The following is a 22980-nucleotide window of genomic DNA, read 5'->3' as shown; positions in this document are numbered from 1 at the left end:
CAATCTATCAACCCTCCTTACATCTTTCCTCAAACTATTGGTTTTTTTAAAGACTACATGAGACCACAAAATCTCAAGCCTATTCGTCTTGTTCGTCCTTTCTATTATGGGTTTTTTTTACAGTGCCTCACAAGATGGCCTATGTGGTGGGGGAACACACTTTCTTCTTCAGGGAACCCTTTCTTATCACATTTATTTGAATATGGGTCTTGGTTCCAATACCAAGGCTAAAATTAGGACTTGTTGGGGGCTTCGGTGCTTTGCTTCTCTAATAAAAAAGACAAGTTTGTAGGTTTATGGTGACTCTAAATGTATCGTTGATTGGTTAACAAGAAAAACCAATATTCAAGTATCAAACTTACTCTACTGGAAAGACATAATAGCTATATTGAAGGAAAATTTCCTTTTCCTTCAATGGAACAAACAAGGGGATATCTTCTCAAAGAGGCCCTCAATGTTGAAGAAGGTTGACATTGGAACAAACAAGGAATATCTTCTGAAAGAAGCCCTCAATATTGAAGAAAGTTTCATTTAAAAAAAAACATGGAAATCAATTAATGAATTATGGGAGAATCCTCATCTCCATAGGTCAATTATTTCCATTTGAGTAAAATAGTCTACATCTTGTACAATTCAGTTGGCTATTTGTATCAATGTTGCATCAATTTCCATGCTTTTTGCATTTGCTGGTATTTTTTGTCATCTTTTCAGAACTATTTTCTAAGTGTTTTTTTTCCATGTATAATACATTTATGAAGGCGGCTATCTTTTTCTTCTACACCTTCTATATGATTTTGTTTTGTGATTACAATGGATGATGATGTATTTATTAGACACACTCTATGTAAACCATATTATGTTGCTTTTATCCTATAATCTTCGATTGTTGTGCCAAAGACATATATTGTAGTGGTATCTTTTGTAAATGATATCAAGTATTTATTTTTGTTAATAGAAAGAGAATATATTTTATTTATGAAAAAATTTATAGTAGTGGTAAATTATGTTATTTACTTAAGTATGAACTATTTTTAAGGATTTTATTTTGGATGGTTTTAGTAGACAAGTTAAAAATAAAAAAAATCACTACACAAATATCTAAAAATCATGCATACAATATGCAATATGTGAGATAGTTATCCACATGACATTGTGTAAAGATTACAATAAGGCCTTCAAGTTGTGGTTCAATCAAATATTTGAAAAATATTTTTTTAATAATATTGAAAAATAAACATTTAATTTTCAAAGTTAAACATTATAAGTTGCATTAAACATAGACTCATAATAAATATATTTAAATGTATCAGAATATTTTAATTTAAATGATATTGACATATTAGAAGCATATTGTATGGCATCAAGATCAAGATATCAGATAAATTCTCTTTGAACAATTAATTTAAATATGTCATTCATTATATATTAAAAAAATACATTTTAAACTAAACTTTTTCATGATATTTTGCCAAAAATTATAAAAATGAATTCATATATATATATATATAACACTGGAAAAAATAGAGAAAGGGAAAAAAGAATAAAGAAATACAATTTAACAATTACACTGCTTCATTGAAAAACAAAACATTTATATATTAAAAAGACACATTTTAAAACAAAGTTTTTCATTACATCTGGTCAAAAATCACATCACTGAACTCTTTTAAAAAAATACAATACTACTTAAAAAAGGAGATTTGAAAATGTTACTACCATAGCTGTAGTCTAACCACATTGTTTTGTTGCCTTTAAATTCATGGAAATTTCCACAAAATTTTGATCAAATTCGGCAGAGATTTTTGTAAATCTGAATTATAACTGTCAAACCTTAATGTTTTGGGTGCCCTCAAAATTTATCTCTTTCCACCCTAAAATAACATAATTCAAACACCGGTAAACACTTCCAAACCCAAATTCCAACTTTTGACCGGTAAACACTTCCTTTTCATCCTCGCAACTTAAAGAAAAAGAAATGTACCCAAAACACTAAATGCCTTCCCGCCTACAAACCCTAACCCTCTCTGTCGCGATGCCCGCCCTTTTCTCCCTACTTTCTCATTAAACCCTACTTCCTGAATCTCGAACACAGCATTATCGCCTTCCGACCTGCGCCCAGGGTTCATAGTCATCGATTCCGCTCGTCCGCTCCAGGTAAATTAACTATCCCTTACTCCATTCATTTCACAGAGGATGATGTCTACTCAGTTGAAAATATGGACACGATTGGCCACCAACCGACTCCCATTATTAGGCCACTGCCCCTCGATCGTGATTTCTTTGCTTCCTTCTCTTCCATTTTATGCAAAGTCCCCCATGAAATTCGCCAATTTCTGTAACCAAATTGCAATACCATCCACGACTCCACCAGAGCGAGGTGTTGTAAGTGATTTTCTCATCAGCAAATGTGGCCTAACAGAGGAAGAAATCACAAAATGTTTTAGACATTGCAATCAATTACTTCGCATAAAATCGACCCAAAACATGGAAGAAACTTTAGATTTGTTACATGGTTGTGGTTTGAACACCTCTGCCCAGGTTCGAACGGTGGTCCTTAAAAACCCCTTCTTTTTTTTTCTTAGATGCGATAGGAATTTAAAGCCTAAGTTCAGCTTCCTTAGAACTGTCATAAAAGAAGAAGATATATCCAAATTAGTTGTTAGAGATACAAGAGTATTTACTATGAGAGAGGATAAACTTAAATCGAGAGTTTCGCTTTTGCTAAGAACATCATCACATCTAGTGGCGAGGCAACCCCGTCTGCTGAAGATTTCAGAGGAAAAACTCATGGACTTATTTAAACAGGTCGAGAATCTGGGACTGAAGAAGGGATCAAAGTCGTTTGGTGTTGCCTTGTGTGCGATTTTGGGACGAACGAAAGAAACAATAGAACGAAAATTGCAGTGTTTGAGATGCTTAGGTTTCTCAGAAAAGCAAATTTCAGGATTATGTAGTCGGGAGCCACGGTTTCTGGCGCTTTCAGTGGAAAAGTTGAAGCGTAATGTAGATTTTATGGTTAATTCTGTGGGACTTCCATTGGATGATTTGGTCAAGTATCCAAAACTATTTGCGTACAGCGTGGAGAGGAGAATAATTCCTCGGCATAAAGTAATGGAGGCATTGAAGTCTATGCAAATGCAAGAGTTCAAAAAAGAGATTTGTTTGCCAGCTATTTTTAATTTGACAGAAAAAGATTTCTTGGAGAAATATGTGAATAATCATCCTGAATCCTCAATTCTGCTGGATATTTACCATGGTGTGAAAGCTGGAGACATGCAGTGAGATTGTTTCGATTGACAGGTAAATGATGACTTCTGTGAAATGTTACGGCATTTTATTCATGGTTTTAAATGAGTAATTCAGATGTACTCTTTTATGCCTAATTCATTTGTTTGATGTGAAATATACATATGAATGGAAAACAATGTTTTTGATTTTCACTAATTTCTTTTCATCTACCTATAATATGTGTGGAAAACAATGTTTTTTATTTTCACTAATTATTTTTCATCTTCATATAATATGGGTACAGAGTTAAAAATAACCAGGTTGCTAATGGGTCATAAATGCAAGGGGTGGTATATGCTCATCTTTAGATTTTGGTAAGCCACTTATATATCTAACTGGAAACATATATATATCTAACTGGAAACATATAGAGAGTAAGTTTTCATATATTTAAGAGGTAGCTAGATTTAATTGAATTTCAGAGATTCTAATTAATTTAATTTAGCACTTGTGAAATTACTTTTAATTTAGCACTTGGTATATAATTATTTTTCACGAATTATGTAGGACATAACCAACCCACTCACTAAAATATAGGCGTTGTCTACCAGGGCATCAATTTTGCCCAGATGACAAAAAATCGTCAGAATCTATCTTGTTTTCTTTTTTTTCAAAAACTATGACAGTAGGAGTGCTTGAATCTTGTTTTTTTATGGTGGAAATATCCAATACTATCAAAAACCTTTGGAGCACCCAAAGTCTTGAAGCTTGATAGTTGTAACTCGAATTTCCAAAAATCTCCATTGGACTTTTATCAAAATCATGTTGGAATTTCTGTTGTTTTCCGGGAAAAAATAACACCTTGTCAGACTACGCTTAAATATATATAGCTACAAGAAAACTAGTTGTTTGAATGACTACCTAAAATAACAGGGTCAACAATCTCTTCCTCAATGCACTTAAAAGATTTAAAGGAGAGTTGTAGTGAATTCAAAACAACATTTTCTGAGCATGGATCTCTTCATTATCCAATGTAACATGTAATCATAGTGAAATAAAGATTATAAACAATCTATATAAGATAAAGATTATAAACAATCTTTCACAAAACATGAAAATGAATTATAACACCTTTTTTTTATTTTTATTTTACAAAAAGTCCATATTATATTAATGACCCCGATTCCTCTTCATCTAACTGCAATTCACAAATTGTATCTTCATTCATGTTCACCTATTACCTGTAGAAACATGCACCTCAACATTGAAGTAGGGAATACCTATATTGACTCAACATTAATAAACTTCAAATACTCAACTATATGATTAAAATAACTACCAAAATGATCTAGCCTAGTGAATTCTTCCCAAATTTCCCTAAATTTAGTCAGAGTTAAATCACCTCAATATTATCATTTTCTAGGAAACCTTGACCTTTTAACATCTCTCAAAATGGCTTCATATCACCATAGGGCCAAAACAAATATATAAGTTGAAACACATATTCCAAGTCTTTTTATCTACAATCTAACTAGATACATGCATTCAATATAGCAATAGAGATTGGATCAATAGTAACATTCCATCTTATGCACTACCTCTTGAAAGACCCTCAATGTTCAAATAACAAAAATCTCAACCTGAAAAAGAAGACAAAACTTCAATAGCTTTTAATCCTAAACATAGAGTTTCTTGCAGTATGTCTATATCTAGATTATACACTGAAAATAATTCTAGTTTGGTATATTTATTCATAGGTCATGACAAGTAACTTAAATTAAATCTAATTATCAAGGAAAGCTAGCAAACTAGAAGTGTCTTGAATATTATTGCTAATCATATTGTGGCTTGTCTTCATTCAATTGCAACCATCATATTTTTTTGTAAGCAAACCAAAAGTATTTATATTATTAGAAGTTTACATAAAATACATGCATGAAGAAACATGAGCAAACTGTATCCAGGACGAATTTAGTTTGTTTGCAAAAAACTTTCTTGTCCTGAAGTAAAGTCAAGAGAGACCATCTACCCTTGGTAGGAAACTAGATGGTCTCTCCAAGAGGTATGAGACCAATTTTAGACAACAAAAAGAGATATCACTGACACTGAGAAGACATGGACAAAAAAATTGCAAGTAAAATAGAGAAGTAACAGAGGTTATGTAAGCCTTTCCTTAGAATAGTTAACGAGTCTGGTTGTGTGGGGCCTAAGCTTGGTTGTGATGGGCTTGAGCCTGGTCATGTTGGGCCTAGTTGCACTAACCTTGATTGCTCTGAGCCTTGTCATGTTGGGCCTTGTCACGCCGTCCTTGGTCTTATTGATCAAGATATTGGAAGGAGTCATCATAGCCTTTTGGTGACCATGAAGGGTGCGCCCACTCTACAACCACTGTCGTTGTGTATGTTTCTACCTCCTTCCAAGAGGGTTCACCCTTGCTGGTGTTCACATAAATTATTTGGTTGGCCAAGTTTTGTTTGTACACCTTGTGGTTGGAAGAGCTGTGACTACCTGATAGTTTTTGGTTCTTTTTTTGAGTCCCTGGGTGTTCAAGGCTGGAAGGCTTGGCCTCTTTGTGGATCGAATTTGTAGCTTCTGAGCCTTCTAGTGAATTGGAGGAAGTCAAATGAGGGGGAGTAGGAGGGAATGGGATCCCTAGAACTCTGGGTAGGTTTCTTGAGTCATAAGAGTGTGAACCATATGAGAGTCTATGTTTGTGATTCGACTTTCCACCCCCTTCCGAACTTCTTCGTGGTCCTAGAGAAGGCGGCCAAGCAACTATCATATTAACAACAATGTATGTTATCATTAAATGAGAGGATGAGCGGAGTTTATTGATGTTACTTTGTCATAATGTAATAAAACAATATCAATATAAATGAGTAGTTAAAAGGATGTATGTAATTGATGTGTTTAATGCACTTTTCCTATATTAACCTTTTTTTAATTGCACCCAGAGGCGCTCTCTAGGTAGTATGATAGAGATGTTGTATTGTAATGTCTTGTTTAACATTTTGACTCATTCAAGTTACAATAAATAAATAAAACACACATAATTAAAAATTTAATAACTATAATTATCAATAAAACTTTTTGATTTAATCAAATTACATAAAAATAAAATAAATAAACAATAAAATAAAATAAATAATTATAATTATAATTAATAATTAAACCAGCCTAGATCCTTCTTAACTCCAGAGGTACCAAGGGCCAAGAAGGATCAAATCTTTTGAGGTTCAAACCTCTTTTAGAGTGAAAAGAGATTTGTTTCCTTTTGGTGCTTTGTAGATCCAGAGTTAAGATGAATGTAGGCTAGTATTATAAAAGATAAGTGACGTACAATGCAATGGCATTTAAGAGTTTAACAATCTCTATGACATATTATGTTTCATTATTGTTAGATATTTGTAATATTCATTTTGTTTCTCTATTTTTCACTTGTTTCATATTCGAACAAACAGAAAATGAGGTATAGTGCTATAATATTTAACAACTAACATTTTTTAGATAACATTTTATTATCATTAGACATTTTGTGAATTTCAAATATAAATATTTTAAAAGCATGAACTTAGTTTTTTATTAAATTGAACAACAACTATTTAAAATATTTTCACAAGAAAGATCCTGGTAAGATATGAATGCATACTGCATTAGTGCCAATCAAACATTTGGAAGAAATTTTGTTCTTTGCATAGCTTGACTACGATATTGTGGCATGGCAATTCTTATTATTGTGATTTCTCTCCCAATCCACCCTAACAATAACACTAACAAATTGTTAAATATTTATTAGATCCATAATAGATACAAATAATACAGTACAAGTGGAAGGGGTAAACTCAATCAGCTATCACCAAGGTTGTTGGTCATTTGCATGGCTCCATTTAACTCAAGGTCCAACATAAATCCCCTAGGTATGCGCATTAGTCTTAATTAATTTAATAAAAGTAAACATGGTACTAGATGGTGGATGTTTGTACTTGACTATACTTCCTTCACAAGCCATGAGTACATGTTTCAATGATTGGCTATATATGAAGACATTGGTGAGGCCTCAACATTCAACTTAAATCAAGAAAGTCCTAGATTATTAATATGTTCCCTTGACTGCATAGGCAAATCATGTCAGTAAAAGACTTGTGAAACAAAGAGCTATAAAGTTAATTTCTCACATTTATATAAATCACTTAATCTAATAATAAATGTATTTAAAGGTATCAAAATATTTTGATTTAGATAACACTCATGTCATATTGGAAGTATAATAAATGAAGTCACAAGCCTACTAAGCTATCAAATAAATATTTTTAATCATTTAATTGGAGTGCGTCTTTTCTTTTAAAAAAATGAAAAATAAAAGAATAATGAAAATCTAATGTTCCATGGATTTTTCAAAACACGCAACACCCCCATGGGCATTTGGGTGCCCCACTTTCGTGTGAGCACACCCAGGGCGCGGGCGCTCTCCTTGCTATGAAAATAAATGAACACAAATCATTAGCTCATCAATGACAACAAAATATTATCTTTTGCTATTTCCATGTTGCCCCCATGGGCGTTTGGGCAGGGCACAGGCGCTCTCCTTGCTATGCAAATCAGTGAACACAAATCATTAGTTATCAATGACAACAAAATATTATCATTTGTTATTTCCATGTTGCATTATCAATATTCAGTTATAAATCAAATTTTAACACCCAAACATTAATTTAATTATTTTTCTAAAAATCATTGAGACCCCTTTGTGGGAACTCTGTTTATGGGAAGTCATGGGCTGACCTTACTTCTTTTATGTGGGCACCCCCTATCAAGTCGGACCGACCCACCAACTCCCCACACAAGCACCCTAGTGTGCTGAGCACGTGATGCCCCCATGGGCACCCTGGCGCCTCCTTTGTGTAGGTCTGCCAAGGGCGCAAGCGTTCACCTAGTTGTGCAAAACAGTGAACAAAAATCATTAGTTCGCAAATGACAACAAAATAGTATCATTTGTTAGCACTATGTTGCATGATCAATCAATTATAAACTGAATTTTAACACCCAAACATTGATTTAGTTAATTTTCTAAAAATCATTATGAGGCCCCCTTGTGGGAAATATGTTGAAGAGTAGTCATGGGTCGACCTTACTTCTTTTCTGCAGGCACCCTTTGCCAAGTCGAGCCAACCACCAACTCGTCACATAGGTGCCTTGACATCTCTAGCACGCGGTGCCCCAATGGGCGCTCAAGCACCTCGCCTTCGTGCGACCGCGCCCAGGGCACAAACGTTCCCCTTGTTGTGCAAATTAGTGAACTCAAATCATTAGTTCATTAATGACAACAAAATATTATCATTTGTTAGTACCATGCTGCATGATCAATCAATTTTAAACCAACCTTTAGCACGCAAACATTAATTTAGCTAATTTTCTAAAAATCATTATGAGAAACCTTTGTGGGAACTTTGTTCATGGGCAGTGATGGGTCGACCTTCTTTTTTGCAGGTGGCCCTTGCCAAGTCGGTTGGACCCACCAACTCGTCGCACTGGTGCCCTGACGTGCTCAACACATGACACCCCCATGGGCGTTGTTGTCACCGCGACAAACACCCTCTAAAACTTTGCATACACTCGAATTTTGGAGCCTACTATGGATCTTGTGATCGGTCGTTCTGTAGTCACTTCTTGGTCAACTGATGCTTTTGATCTCCCTTCTTGGATTAGAAGTGTCGAAGTCATTTTCTCACACATGCTCAGTGTACAACAAATCCATGAGCGCGTTATTTTAGCAATCTTGAATAAGCATAGCACAGTCCATCAAAATTGCGCTTGTGCGATGTCTAATTCATGTCGACACCCATTGCACACTGACATTGACAATCCCTCACCTTGTTTAAGATCGTACTTCTATTTTGGAGAGTTTCTCCAACTGTTGTTTTTGTGCACTTTCACTGTTGCAAGTGTTTCTTTCATGTTTACAACTGTCACTTTTACTTGCTTTCGCTTTAATTAATGTCATTTTCATGTTATCTTCACCTCGACATGTGTTGTTTTCATCATCGTTCGCATATCGCAAGTGTCATTCGCACTCTTATTGTCATATAGCAAGTGTTGTCCTTTGGTGTGGGAATTGTCGCTTATCATGTAAAGTGTACTTTTGGTTTGTTTCAAGGGGCAATCTTTGTGATGATGAATTGTTCTTATTATGAAGGCATGTTTCACACTCATTTCCAAAGTTTCACGCGCTGTCACACAAGTGTTGTCATTATCGTTTCAAAGTGTATCTTTAGTGTCGCATTTGTCATAAGTCGTCATAAAGGTTGTCGCACTATGGGAAGTATGTGTTCATGTGTTTCAGATGATCTATGTCACGTCGTCAAGTGTCTAAGTGTGTGATCACAGTTAAGTCCTATCACTATTCACATCAGTTTCACAAATCCTACACTTAGCCAAAATTCGGAAAATTCCTAGCAACTTAGCCTCATCTGGCCTTCCTGAACTATGCACTGCGTAGTCCCAACCATCAAGCTGTAACCTTGCCTCTTGACACTGCACAATCCCATAGTTATAGCCTCTTAGGAATGTGCAATACGCAGTTTCAGTACTCAAGCACAAACCTTGGCCTACAAAATTCTGCAACTCAACCCTCCAACCTGGCCCCAACTGTGCATTGAAAAATCTCTGAGCTCAATCTCAAACCTCGAGCTCTTGAAATGCGCAATTGTGTAATCATCATGCCTTCTCTACCTAGCATAACTGCGCAGCTGGCTGAAGTAGTGGAAAATCCCTCAACCTGGCTCAATGACTCCCAAAACTGTGCAATTTCTCTCTCAAACCCAATTAGTCCTACTCATCCATCAGATAAATTCTTGCATTGGTTGCTTAGCTGGGGTGGAAGATCCACCAGATGGATGTAAATACAACATTTCTCAATGGGGTTTTTTAGGAGAAGGTGTACATAGAGCAACCAGAAAGTTTTGAGACATTTGATCGAGAGTCTCATGTGTGCAGACTCAAGCAACCGTTGTACGGTCTCAAACAAGCACCCCATGCTTGGTACACCAAGGTCAATAACTCTCTCACTAGTTTAGGCTTCATCGAAAGTGAAGCGGATGCAAACCTCTATCACATCTTTGTAGAAGGTAAATTGCTTATTATTATCTTATATGTTTGATCTGGATCTTGGGGGGAGGCCCCCAAGATCTCCCCCCAAGATCTGAAAAATTGAAATGATAAAAGAATATGAGAACACACAGTAAACAAAACCACAAATAAATTGTTTTTATTAAAACATAGAATAATTGTAGAAACTACATTGTGGTGGGCAATCTATCCTTTTACAAAATGTGACTTGTTATTTATAGTCTTTTGAAGTTATCATACCATGGGTAGGTAAATACCATGGGTCAATGAATACCATGGGTAGTTGCCACTTACAATACCATGGGTGGATGCCACTTACAATACCATGGGTAGATTCCATGGGTGAATAAATACCATGGGTGGATGCCACTTATAATACCATAGTTAGATTCCATGGGTGGATGAATACCATGGGTGCATGAATACCATGGGTAGGTGCCACTTTCCATTTGGATCAATGTTGATGATTTAATTTTAACTGGTGATGCGCAACTAATCATATCTTGCAAGGAGGACCTTGCAAGGAAATTTGAAATGAAGGACATGGGTCTCATGCACTACTTCCTCGGGTTGGAAGTATGGCAAGGTGATGGTGAACTGTTTATGTCTCAAGGAAAGTATGCAAATGAGATACTACAAAGATTATGAATGGAGAGTTGTAAACCAATGGAGACACCTCTAGTGATCAACTGGAGGAAGGAGGATGTCACTTCAGGTGAGGAAGTGTATGCTACCATTTATTGGCAGTTAGTGGGTTCACTAATGTATCTTGTGAACGCATGGCCAAATATGTGATATGCAGTCAACCAGCTGAGCCAAGCTATGGTTAGGTTGATCAAATTGTTTTGGAAGGCAACAAAGCATGTTTTACGGTACCTTAGAGGCACTACATAGTATGGATTATGGTACATAAAGACAGAGGGAGTGAATTTGTGTGGCTTCACAGATGTAGATTGGGCGGGGAGTCCATCTGACCAAAAGAGTACATCAGGTGGAATTCATAGTGTTGGGTTCACAAACGGTTTTCTGGTACAGTAGGAAGCAAAGATCTATAGCGCTCAGCTCAACAGTAGCAAAATACATGGCTACAAGTCCAACATCATGTGAGGTGACCTGGATGCGAAAGATACTTGTGGGATTGTTTGTTCAAATGATGGATCCAACTCTGAGCTATTGAGATAATAAGAGTTGCATCAAGTTCTCTGAGAATCATGTATTTCACGATCGATCCAAGCATATATATATATCCAATATCACCATTTAAGGGACTGTGTGCAGAGGTAGATAATGTTGCTACAATACATTTTGACAAAGAAATAAGATGCTAACATTTTGACAAAGGCCTTGTTAAGAGGGAAGTTCGAGTTTCACAGGTGCAGGATAGGGGTGGTTGATAATCCCTTTCTTGCTGAGAGGGAGTGTTGAAAATGCAGCAAGAAAGTATCAATTTGATTTTTCCTTGGTCAAATTGAGAAAATTCAAATTTCCACATCATCGGACAACTTGGATGATCCAGGGCCGGGTGTGAAGAAGGAACCTTCCAAGACCTTTTACTTTCGTGATGTATTAAAATTTCTTTTTAAAAGAACATTAACGAATACATTTGCATGCAGAAAAGAAGAGGAACATAACAATCATCAGCACATGAAAACATAAGTGTTGATAACGAAGTTCGTCTGGGAGGGACTACGTCTCTGGGTCCCGATGTCAAGATTTTGTAGGCCGATGAATTAAGTGCTGTCAATAATGGTGACATACACAAGAGATGTTTTCGTGATCATATAAGGAAAAATTCCCTCACGCAAGAGTGGTTCTAATAGATGTTCCACAACTAGAACTCTCAATCAAAAGACTCCTATCAGTATGATACAAAAACACGCATGATGAACATCTCGCCAACATGGCACAAAAGGGATGTCAAAACAAAACATGCATGATGACAACAAGAGTGTCCCAACAACATACAACAAGGGATCTCAAAACAAAACATGAAGAGTTATGACAACAAGTACATCACATAGAAGATTCCACATCAAATCAAGCAAGGAATCATGACAACATGTAATAAACAAGATCCTTAATCAACCTCAATCAAGTATCTGTGCAGTATAATGCAGAAAGAAGAAGTACATGAACACATCATATACCTCACAACCAAGGGCCACCTAAAGAAGTGGATGTGGCACTGCTGAAGCTGCTCGAACCATCGATCTCAAGGCATCGATCGTATGAAGATGGATGCTCGCACATGAATGTGGACCTCTGCGCTGGCACTTAAAAAAGTAGCTAGAAGAATAAATGAGAGAATAAGAAATTTGTAGACACCATCATATTTGTGGCGTCGAGTAGTGCTGAATCGACTGTCCAAAATCCGAATTCTGAGAAGTTGAGAATTCTGGGCTCAAGGAATCTTTTAGATTCCCCAGGGATTCTTGAAAGATTATGCTCTATGGATGGACTGAAAATCTGCAACTCAGATGGTGAATCTGATCTTGCCATTGCAATCCCTGCGGAAAAGCGTGAAAATCAAGTATAAACTTGACTATATTCTGAAATGTCAAAACTTTACCTCCTTGGGAAAATTTCATGGACTCCCTATTTTTGCTGAAATCATGGTTCCACATGCATTCTAGAAATGACCAAAAAATGTAGAACTCCGATGAAGAAATGAACAACACCATTGTGTTCGTGGCGACGAGAAGTGTAAAATCCATATAAAATTTGTCAATTTCTGACAAAGTGAAAATTTTGCCCTCCTGCAAAATTCATGGTTCTTGCATTAAAATATTAATTAACTGAGTCAAAAAGCATGCCCGTATTCTACCTCCTCGAACTCTGTGCAGAGGTAAAAACTCTGCGTTTATAAAGAAGGACTTTGGCGAATTTACCAAGGTGATTGGTTAGGAGTATTGGTAAGAATTACTAGTTAATAGGGAGGAGATCAGGGGATCAAACCCCGCCCCTCCTGAAATAATATATCACAGTTTCTTTTAAAACCCAAAATGATACATTAATGGGGGTCAGGTCCGCATTGGGCTGCCCGCCCCTTAAACCCCGCAATTACTACATTAGCGGTGCATGAAAATCGGCGATCGGCCTTAGAAATCGGCACTTAACATGGGCACTAGCGACCTTATCAGCGCGATTTATGTGGTTTCGCCGATATCTATATTGGTGACATTCCTAATCAGGGCGATCGGCATGGCGGTTGGCATAATAATCAGCACGATATATGGTCGCTTCGCGGATATTCATATTGGCGATCGGTGCGGTGTCGACACATTGCAATTGGCGACATATATATCAGGTTGGGGTGATAGGATGTGGGTCGGGTCCACCGCCGGTGGCCCGCCCGCCCCTATATATATATATATATATATATATATATATATATATATATATATATATGCGAAGGTTGTGGAGAAGGGTTTAGCGAGGGTTATGGCCGTCGATCCTGAAACCATATTTGACTTGTTTTTTGGTTGCGATTGCGATTTGGGCCGGCGGGAGGTTGTGGCCTATTGGCCTTATAATAATTATTGTTTTCATATAGTTATATTAATAACTATATTTTAAAACAAATTTTGTTATATGGTTATTTACTAACCATTTTCCATAAAAATGATTTTTGTCTCTTATGCAGGTTTAGGAGACCAATGAAAAAGACGCCAAGTGTCAATGCTTGATGGGTTGCCATGTGGGTCCCACCTGCTTACTGGGATGCCATGTGGCACACTGTGGGCCCCTCTTTTCCCCTGTCATATCAAAATTTGAAGAGCTCTATCTTTCGCATACGAGCTCGGTTTGACAAGTCGTTCGCACCTTCGCAATCACGATGACGAGATACTTAACATGAACCTTTTTCGAGCATAATCCAAACACTTTGATTTTTTAGCCATCTTTGTCCTGTGTGTCTCTCTGGAGCCACTTGGATCAATCCTCCCCACTGAGGAGCTCTTGGTCCTCCAAAAACATGAAAAATAATCTGCAACTTTCTCTGTACCATGTCTGCATCACAAGCGTCCTGAAAAGGTCTCGCTTCCATCTCCTTCACCTTCGTTCTTCAGAGCCTTAAGCAACGAGCCGACACCTTCTACCTCTGCAACCTGCACTACATTTTTTTGCAAATTACATGCTTTGAATGACATGACCAACTAAAGACCCAAATGTCCCACACTTGCCATGAGTTTATAACAAATACTTGGTGTTCAAGTTTACATCAAGATGGACGTAATACTCCAACTATGACAACAAGGCCAACATATCATTATTGCTTCAAAAAGTGATGGAAAACACCTCATCACTACAACACATGATTTACATACATAAGGCCAAACATTATTGTTTTGACAAGTGATGGAAACATAACATCACTTTCTGAGTTTTAACATGCAACTCAAAATATGACTCAAAACATGACCAGACATCATTGTTGCTAACCAAGTGATGGAAACACATCATCATTTTTACACTTTAAAATGCAACAAATGATTTACAAAAGAATGACCATGAAATGACAACATGTCAAAAAAACCATTTTTCACTTATCAATGTGAATGGGTCACCTCCTTGAGGTGGTTTTGCTTGTCGAACAACTACTCTTCTTGGTTCACGCACCGACACTTTGTCTTTAAGGCGCTGCTCTGGATGGAGCTTCCAGCGAGTGGCTCTTTGATGGCCATTTTTGTCGCAATGAATGCAATAGGATTTCTTCCTCCATATCTGCTTACCTTGTTTCTTTTCATGTTGTTGAGAGGGTATTTCATGCCTCATGAGTGCTGCCATTCTTTTCCAACACTTGGAAAAGGTATGGTTAGGTAAACCACAAAAAGTACATGTTTTTCGATGCCTTGATCTTCGTTCTTTATTGACAACATGATCATAATCAAAATGAACATTCAAAGATCGAAAATGGTTATACCTTCCTTTGATGTTTTTGATGTTAGTATGGTGATGAGAGCTTGCCTCAGCTCTCTCCTTGCAATGTAAACTGCCATGGGATGATGGGGATGTTTTCCCATCATTCTCCTTCCTTGACGATGTCTCGGACGAGTCTGACACCTTTGAGCACTCTCCTTTAGTGTATCTTGAGCCTAAAAATCGATGTTCATGCACAACCTCCAAAGGTTGAGTGATGCCTTGGTTATTAGCACCAAGTTCTTCTTTCTCCTCATGCCTCATCCTTGTAAGGAGCCTCATGTTTGTCCCTGTAATTGGGATCTCCAAATCTCCAACAGACATCATACTATGAGAAGATGAAATCGAAAGGAAATCAACATCTTTTACCTTCTCTTTCAATTTGGAAAGAACTGATGAGGGTTGCTCATCATCCGTCGTTGGTGGTTCGTTAATTATCTCAGCGCATTCCCCAACTTCTTTCTTGACATACCCAGGTCCTGCCTAACAAGGTAATTCCTCTACTTTGATGGGGTTGACAATGCCTTGGCCATTAACGCCCAAGCCTTTTCCTTCATACCCCATTCTCTTTAACAATTTGGAGCCAATTCCTGTGGTGTGATTTTCAAACACAACGAAATCATCATCAAGAAACATACATGAAGATGGAGAACTACTTTTTACCTCACATGGGTTACGTTGTAGCTTTTCCAAGGCCTCATCCTTTGCTTGCAGCTGTCATAGCAAACTTTGTTTTTCCTCTTTCTCTTCATGTAGGTGCATCTTCAATTCATTGTTCTCTGTTTGAAGATTATGTTTGTTTTGCTTCAGTTCTTCCATGGCCTCTTCCGTGGCTTGCAATTGAAGCTGCAATCACTCCTTTTCCTCCGTCTCTTTATGTAGAGTTTCATACATGATTTCCACTCTCTTGGAAATGTCGAGCATGGTCTTGTACATCACTCTTTCATCCTCTATTATTGTTCACACTGCATTTCACATCAATTGAAAGACCACTCTGATACCACTTGATCTAGGTCTGGGTGTGAAGAAGGACCCTTCCAAGACCTTTTACTTTCGTGATGTTTTAAAATTGCTTTTTAAAAGAACATTAATGAATACATCTGCATGCGGAAAAGAAGAGGAACATAACAATCATCATCACATGAAAACATAAGCGTTGATAATAGAGTTCGTCTAGGAGGGACTATGTCTCCAGGCCCCGGTGTCAAGATGGTGTAGATCGCTACATTAAGTGTTGTCAATAATGGTGATGTACACAAGAGATGATGTCGCGATCATACAAGGAAAAATGCCCTCACGCAAGAGTCGTTCTAAGAGATGTTCCACAACTAGAACTCTCAATCAAAAGACTCCTATCAGTATGATACAAAAACATGCATGATGAACATCCTGCCAACATGGCACAAAAGGGATGTCAAAACAAAACATGCATGACGACAACAAGAGTATCTCAACAACAGACAATAAGGGATCTCAAAACATAACATGAAGAGTTATGACAACAAGTACATCACATAGAAGATTCCACATCAAATCAAGCAAGGAATCATGACAACATGTAATAAATAAGATCCTACATCAACATCAATCAAGGATCTGTATAGTATAATGCAAAAAGAAGAAGTACATGAACACATCATATACCTCACAACCAAGGGCCACCTGAAGAAGTGGATGTCACACTGTTGAAGCTACTCGGACCATCGATCTCAAGGCATCGATTGTATGAAGATGGCTGCTCGCACATGAATGTGGACATCTGTGCTGGCACTTAGAAAAGTGGCTAGAAGAAGAAATGAGAGAATAGTAAATCTGAAGACACCATTAGATTTGTGGCGTTGAGTAGTATTGAATCGACTATCCAAAATCCGAATTTTAAGAAGTTGATAATTCTGGGCTTAAGGAATCTTTTAGATTCCCTCAGGATTCCTGAAAGATTTTGCTCCATGGATGGACTACAAATCTGCAACTCAGATGGTGAATTTGATCTCCTCATTGCGATCCTTACGGAAAAGCATGAAAAACAAGTATAAACTTGACTATATTCTGAAATGTTAAAATTTTACCTCCTTGGGAAAATTTCATGGCTCATGGTTTCGCTCCCTGTTTTTGCTGAAATCATGGTTCCACGTGCATTCTAGAAATGACCGAAAAATGCACAACCCTGATGAAGAAACAAACAACACTATTGAGTTCGTGGCGATGAGAGGTGTAAAATCCATATAAAATTTGTCAATTTCTGACAAAGTGAAATTTTTTCCCTCCTGCAAAATTCATGGTTCTTGCATTAAAATATTAATTAACTGCCTTGAAAATTGTGCCCGTATTTTGCCTCCTCGAACTCTGTCCAGAGGTAAAAGCTCTGCGTTTATAAAGAAGGACTTCGGTGAATTTACCAAGGTGATTGGTTAGGAGGATTGGTAAAAATTGTTGGTTAATAGGGAGGAGGTCGGCGGTCAAACCCTGCCCCTCTCGAAATAATATATCACAGTTTCTTTTAAAACCCAAAATGATACATTAATGGGGGTCGGGTCCACATTGGGTTGCCCGCCCCTTAAACCCCGCCGTTACTACATTATTGGCGCATTAAAATCAGCGATCGGCCTTGGAAATCAACACTTAACATGGGCGCTGGCAACGTTATCGGCGCGATTTACATGGTTTCACCGATATCTATATCAGTGACATTCCTAATAGGCGATCGGCATTCTTAATTGGGGCGATCAGCATGGAAGTTGGCTTAATAATCGACGCGATATATGGTCGTTTCGCCGATATTCATATCGGGGATCGGCGTCGTGTCGGCACATTGCAATCGGCGGCATATATATCGGGTTGGGATGATAGGGTGTGGGCCGAGTCCATCGCTGGTGGCCCGTCCGCCCTGATATATATATATATATATATATATATATATATATATATATATATATATGCGAAGGATATCCTGAAACCATATTTGACTTGTTTTTTGGTTGTGATTGCGATTTGGGCCAGCGGTATATATATATGTGCGAAGGATATCCCGAAACCATATTTGACTTGTTTTTTGGTTGTGATTGCGATTTGGGCCAGCGGGAGGTTGTGGCCCGTCAGCCTTATAATAATTATTGTTTTCATATAGTTATATTAATAACCATATTTTAAAACAAATTTTGTTATATGGTTATTTACTAACCATTTTCCATAAAAATGATTTTTGTCTCTTATGCAAGTTTAGGATACCAATGAAAAACACCAAGTGTCAATGCTTGATGGGCTGCCATGTGGGTCCCACCTGCTCACTGGGTTGACATGTGGCACACTGTGGGCCCCTCTTTTCACCTGACATATCAAACTTTGAAGAGCTCTATCTTTCGCATATGAGCTTGGTTTGACAAGCCGTTTGCACCTCCGCAATCACAACGACGAGATACTTAACATGAAACTGTTTCGAACATAATCCAAACACTTTGATTTTTGAGCCAAGATCATGAAGTAAACCAACACCAAAGTAGAAGACTACAAGGCATGTGCTACATAGTACACGAGGCCTACAATTCTTTAGTCAAACAAGTGTACCCATATCTACACATTATGAAAGAGACTTTAGTTACCACTTTGGGAGTGGGTTAAGGAATGGGGTACTTAGATCCAATATTTACTCAACGTATAAATCATTTGCAATAATGGCCAAAGGAATATGCTCAATCCTCACCTAAAGTTATTGAAATCAATGAGAAATAGTTGACATATGATTCAATCACTGTCAATCAAGCTTTGAAGATATATGAGAAGCCTTAGAAAGACATATCCAAATCAATGGAAAGTAGCATTAGTCTTTGGCTGAGAGGATCATCAAAGTAAATAAGTTTCCACTCATTAGAGTTGAAGGAGAGGCCAAGCCTACCGAATAAGTAATTTGAGAACTGGATGAGTTATTGAATGTTGAGGAGTTGTCCTTTAGTGTATTCACAAGAAAACTCACTAAAGACAACCTTAAGTAGCATCTAGTGGAGGAAGCTAAGTAGGAGATTGTCCAAAATTCTTTCTTAGTCTCATTGAAGAAGAATTTACCATTTCCCTTCGAGAAAATCTTAGAGTAACAATTCATTATGGAGGGCCTACTACCAAAAAAAATTAAGATGATCTCATCATATTATGAGATATGGGTGGCTTATCTTCAAGAAATGTTGAAGGTCCCTCTTAAAGATCCAATTGTGTTATAACAACTATCAACATCAGTTTTGAGAGTTTTACAAAATATTTTCTTAAATGGTGTTAAAATTATGATAAGTTGAAGAGTTGTATATACCCTACATAAGCTCAACAATCTCAAGAGGTAGTTACCAATCTAGTCTATAGTTATTGAAAAACTTTGGAATTTTGAATTTTTTGAAATTCCTATAAATGAGAGTTGGGATATTATTGAGTATGTATTTATTTCTATATAATATGAAGGAGCCTTGAATGCCATTACAAAATTTATAATTTAACATGCATTGTGTCTTTGTTTTATACTATTCTTAAACAAGTTCATTCATGTTTGTATTTTGTGAGATACATTACTACTAGGATGCATGTTGCTTTAGTTCTGTAGCTTTCTTCATTGGGCTACTTATTAGATCAAAAGCTGCATTTTCTACATTTTGTTCTAGTAGAGTTAAGCATTCAATATTGTCCAAAATATCAACTAACTGTCTCCTAAATTGAGCATCTGTGCTATTTTTTGCACATTGCTTCATGATTCCTATCTATCTTGTCTTTTAGTTAGTTTAGGCAAGTTCCATCCTTCTATTTAGATAGATATTAGCTTATAAGGTGCACTTTGTTATTGCAACATTCATTCATATATCACAATATTCAAAGAAACCAAGCATGGTTATCAAGCCATAATCTGAATGGGTCTCTTACCCAAACGATGTGAAGTGTAATAGGGACCTCATACCAAATAGAAACCTTGATTGTTGCTAAGTCATTTATCCATGTTAACACCTTGAATGTTGGATGAGTTTGGTGATGATTATCGATATATTTGGAGATTCCAACAATACACATTTTCACTACCGAGCTTCAAATTAGAATTTCATTTTCAATCATTGAAGATTTATCATGGATTTGGATCATCATCTAGCATCTTGGATGTGGAAAGAAAATTGGAGCAGGGACAATATTAGTTTGGTTAGTTTTGAATTATTAGCAAAGATCTTGTAATTATTTACTAGTCAATTTTTAGTTTCTACTTATTAGTAAATGGTTGAAACCACATGAGATATTTGTGCATTTGAGTTAATAATTGTTTACCCATTCTCAAAGCAAGTTTATGTATAAATAAAAGTGCCTTCTCCATTTCAAATGAGGATTCTTGGAGTGTATGTCTAGATTATGATGGAATAGAATAAAAGTTATTGGTATTTCTCTTCACGTAGTTTGTCATTCTTTAGTTCTATTAATAACATGTCTCAGGGATTAATAGTTTGTCATTATTTAGTTCTATTAATAACATGTCTTGAAAGTTAATAGTTTGTCATTATTTAGTTCTATCACTAGTATGCCTTGGAGATTAGTAGTTTGTCATTTTTTAGTTCCATTAATAGTTGTTTAACACGAGGGTGATATTGTTTTGAGGATTTTGTGCCATCAAGTAGCAATATTGTAAGCCCTCTTTGCATTACAAGTTAGTTAATAAGAGCCCCTTATCTGGGTTTTTTTGCAACTCATTTTTTTTAGATAGATTAGTTGAAATAGATATATTTACATTTATGTCTTTTTTCATAGATCAACATTTCCATTTCTATCATTTGAATTCTTAAATTTCTCTACTTTAATTCCAAAAGTGTGTATTCCCTACATAAATTAAACAATGAAGGTTGAAGAAAAAAAGTGTTTCCCAAAGTATCACATAACGGTTTTAATTCCTTTGATCTAAACAAAAGACTATAATCGGTGTCCATAAAGTACTCTTGTAAACATAAACCCAATGGTCAAATAAACCTTTGTAGCATTTTTTTATATATGCAAAGTGTGGATTCCCTACAGAAGTAAAACATTGAAGGTTGAAGAAAGAAAGTGCTTCTCAAGGTATCGCAAAACTATTTGATGCACTTGAGTGAAACAAAGGATTTGGATCAATGCTCATAAAGTGATCTCGTAAACATAATCCAAAAGATTAAATAAATCTTTGTGGCATTTTCATTTTTTTTTTTGGATTTTATTGCAAAGTGGTTTTCCTACATAACTTAGACATTGAATGTTGAAGAACAAATATACTTCTGAAAGTTTCACAAAATCATTTGAATTCCTTTGTCCCAAACAAATGGTTGTGATTAGTGCTTGTAAACAGCTCTCGTAAACAAAATGATCAAATAAGCCTCTATGGTATTTTAATTTCTATCTAGTTGGATTTTATTGCAAGTGTGTTTCCTCAAGTAAATTATACTATAAATGATACGATCCTGCACATAGTGTTTGAATCTCACAAACTTACATACCCTAGATTGATAATGAAAACATAATAGGATTTATACATATAAATTGTCTGACACGACTTGTAGATTATATTACATAATGAATTGGAGCTAAATTCTTCAAAAAAGAATGACCCATTTTTTGGGTTAAGTAGACTTATAAGATTATTATTAGGGTTCTCAGAAATTTTCCAAAAACTCTAAATCCTTCTACATTTCTTAAATTTTTTATTTTTTAAATAACCCTTAAAATCCCAAATAAAACTTAATTCTTTGATATTCAAGGTTTTAACTTTTATACTTCCTAAAAGAATTTATCACTGATTTTAATTCATATTTTGAAATTTCTACTTCCAACTCATCATTCATTCTGTCATCAATAAAATTAGAAAAGATCCTTACTACTTTTAAAATACATACTATATTAATGCTTTCAATCTCATTAAACAAAAATTAAAAACACCTTCTACTCACTTCAACTATATCCTTAAAAATATTATACCTTAGAACTATTTTGAAACTCAATTTCACAAATAGTATTCACATTCCATTTAAGCTTGGCATACTTTTTTAAAAATGAGTATTGACATCTTCTTCAACAAGCCATATTACTCTTTTCTTTCGCCTCCACTCTTTCACCTCTTTTTACAATAAATCTTTTTTAGTTACTTCAAGAAATATTAGAATCTGATTTTCTTATTTAAGAAAAAACTTTTGAAATATTTTTCAAACAACCTAACAATTGATTTTCATTTGACTTTTTCCTGGTTCACTCAACTGTAATATTCTTTAGTTTCTTTTATATTACCTGTGAACTATTGGGTTATTGAATCTCGTGAAGTGTCATCATACTCCCAATTCAACAATATGAATGTTTGAAATATTCTTCATTTAATGATGAACAATTAAACTTAGGAGGAGTTAGGGGTTTCTAATCCTTTGTATTAAATAGAAATACAATAGTGACTTTGCATAAAACTCTTCCAGCCATGTAGAAACCTTAACCTATAACTGTTGCATTAAATCTAAAATTTATTTTTCCTTTTAAAATGTTGAATTCTTGCTTTCTTTTCTAATAAGATTTCAACAAAACTAATGAATACTCATAATTCAAATATATAAAATTGGTTTATATTTAACGTGAAAAGAAAACAAAAATCAAGGTTGTTAATGTGTTGGAATTGCTTCAAGATTTATTTCAGATTTTAAAACAATGTACTAATTCCCTTTAATGCTTTCCTGGTTACAAACACTCTTATTACAA

At 35.9% G+C, this 22980-nt stretch overlaps 1 protein-coding gene across 1 annotated transcript; it reads left to right on the top strand.

The window, feature by feature from the left end:
- The first annotated feature begins 2245 nt into the window (after window positions 1–2245).
- On the top strand, window positions 2246–3438 carry LOC149255762 (transcription termination factor MTERF8, chloroplastic-like). The gene has a single exon (XM_089457303.1). The coding sequence runs from the start codon at window positions 2317–2319 to the stop codon at window positions 3280–3282; it is 966 nt and encodes a 321-aa protein (XP_089313429.1). The 5' UTR covers window positions 2246–2316; the 3' UTR covers window positions 3283–3438.
- The last annotated feature ends 19542 nt before the right edge of the window (window positions 3439–22980 follow it).

The sequence above is a fragment of the Pinus tabuliformis genome, chromosome 7 (genome assembly GCF_031772625.1).
Source record: "Pinus tabuliformis cultivar Carrire ecotype Pingquan chromosome 7, CPIR1, whole genome shotgun sequence".
Lineage (NCBI taxonomy): Eukaryota > Viridiplantae > Streptophyta > Pinopsida > Pinales > Pinaceae > Pinus > Pinus tabuliformis.
Note: the sequence above shows the minus strand (reverse complement) of the source record. Positions and strands in the feature narration are given on the sequence as shown.

Bases quoted from the DNA above. Each gene is read 5' to 3' on its own strand.
- LOC149255762 (XM_089457303.1), top strand. From the start codon at position 2,317: ATGAAATTCGCCAATTTCTGTAACCAAATTGCAATACCATCCACGACT.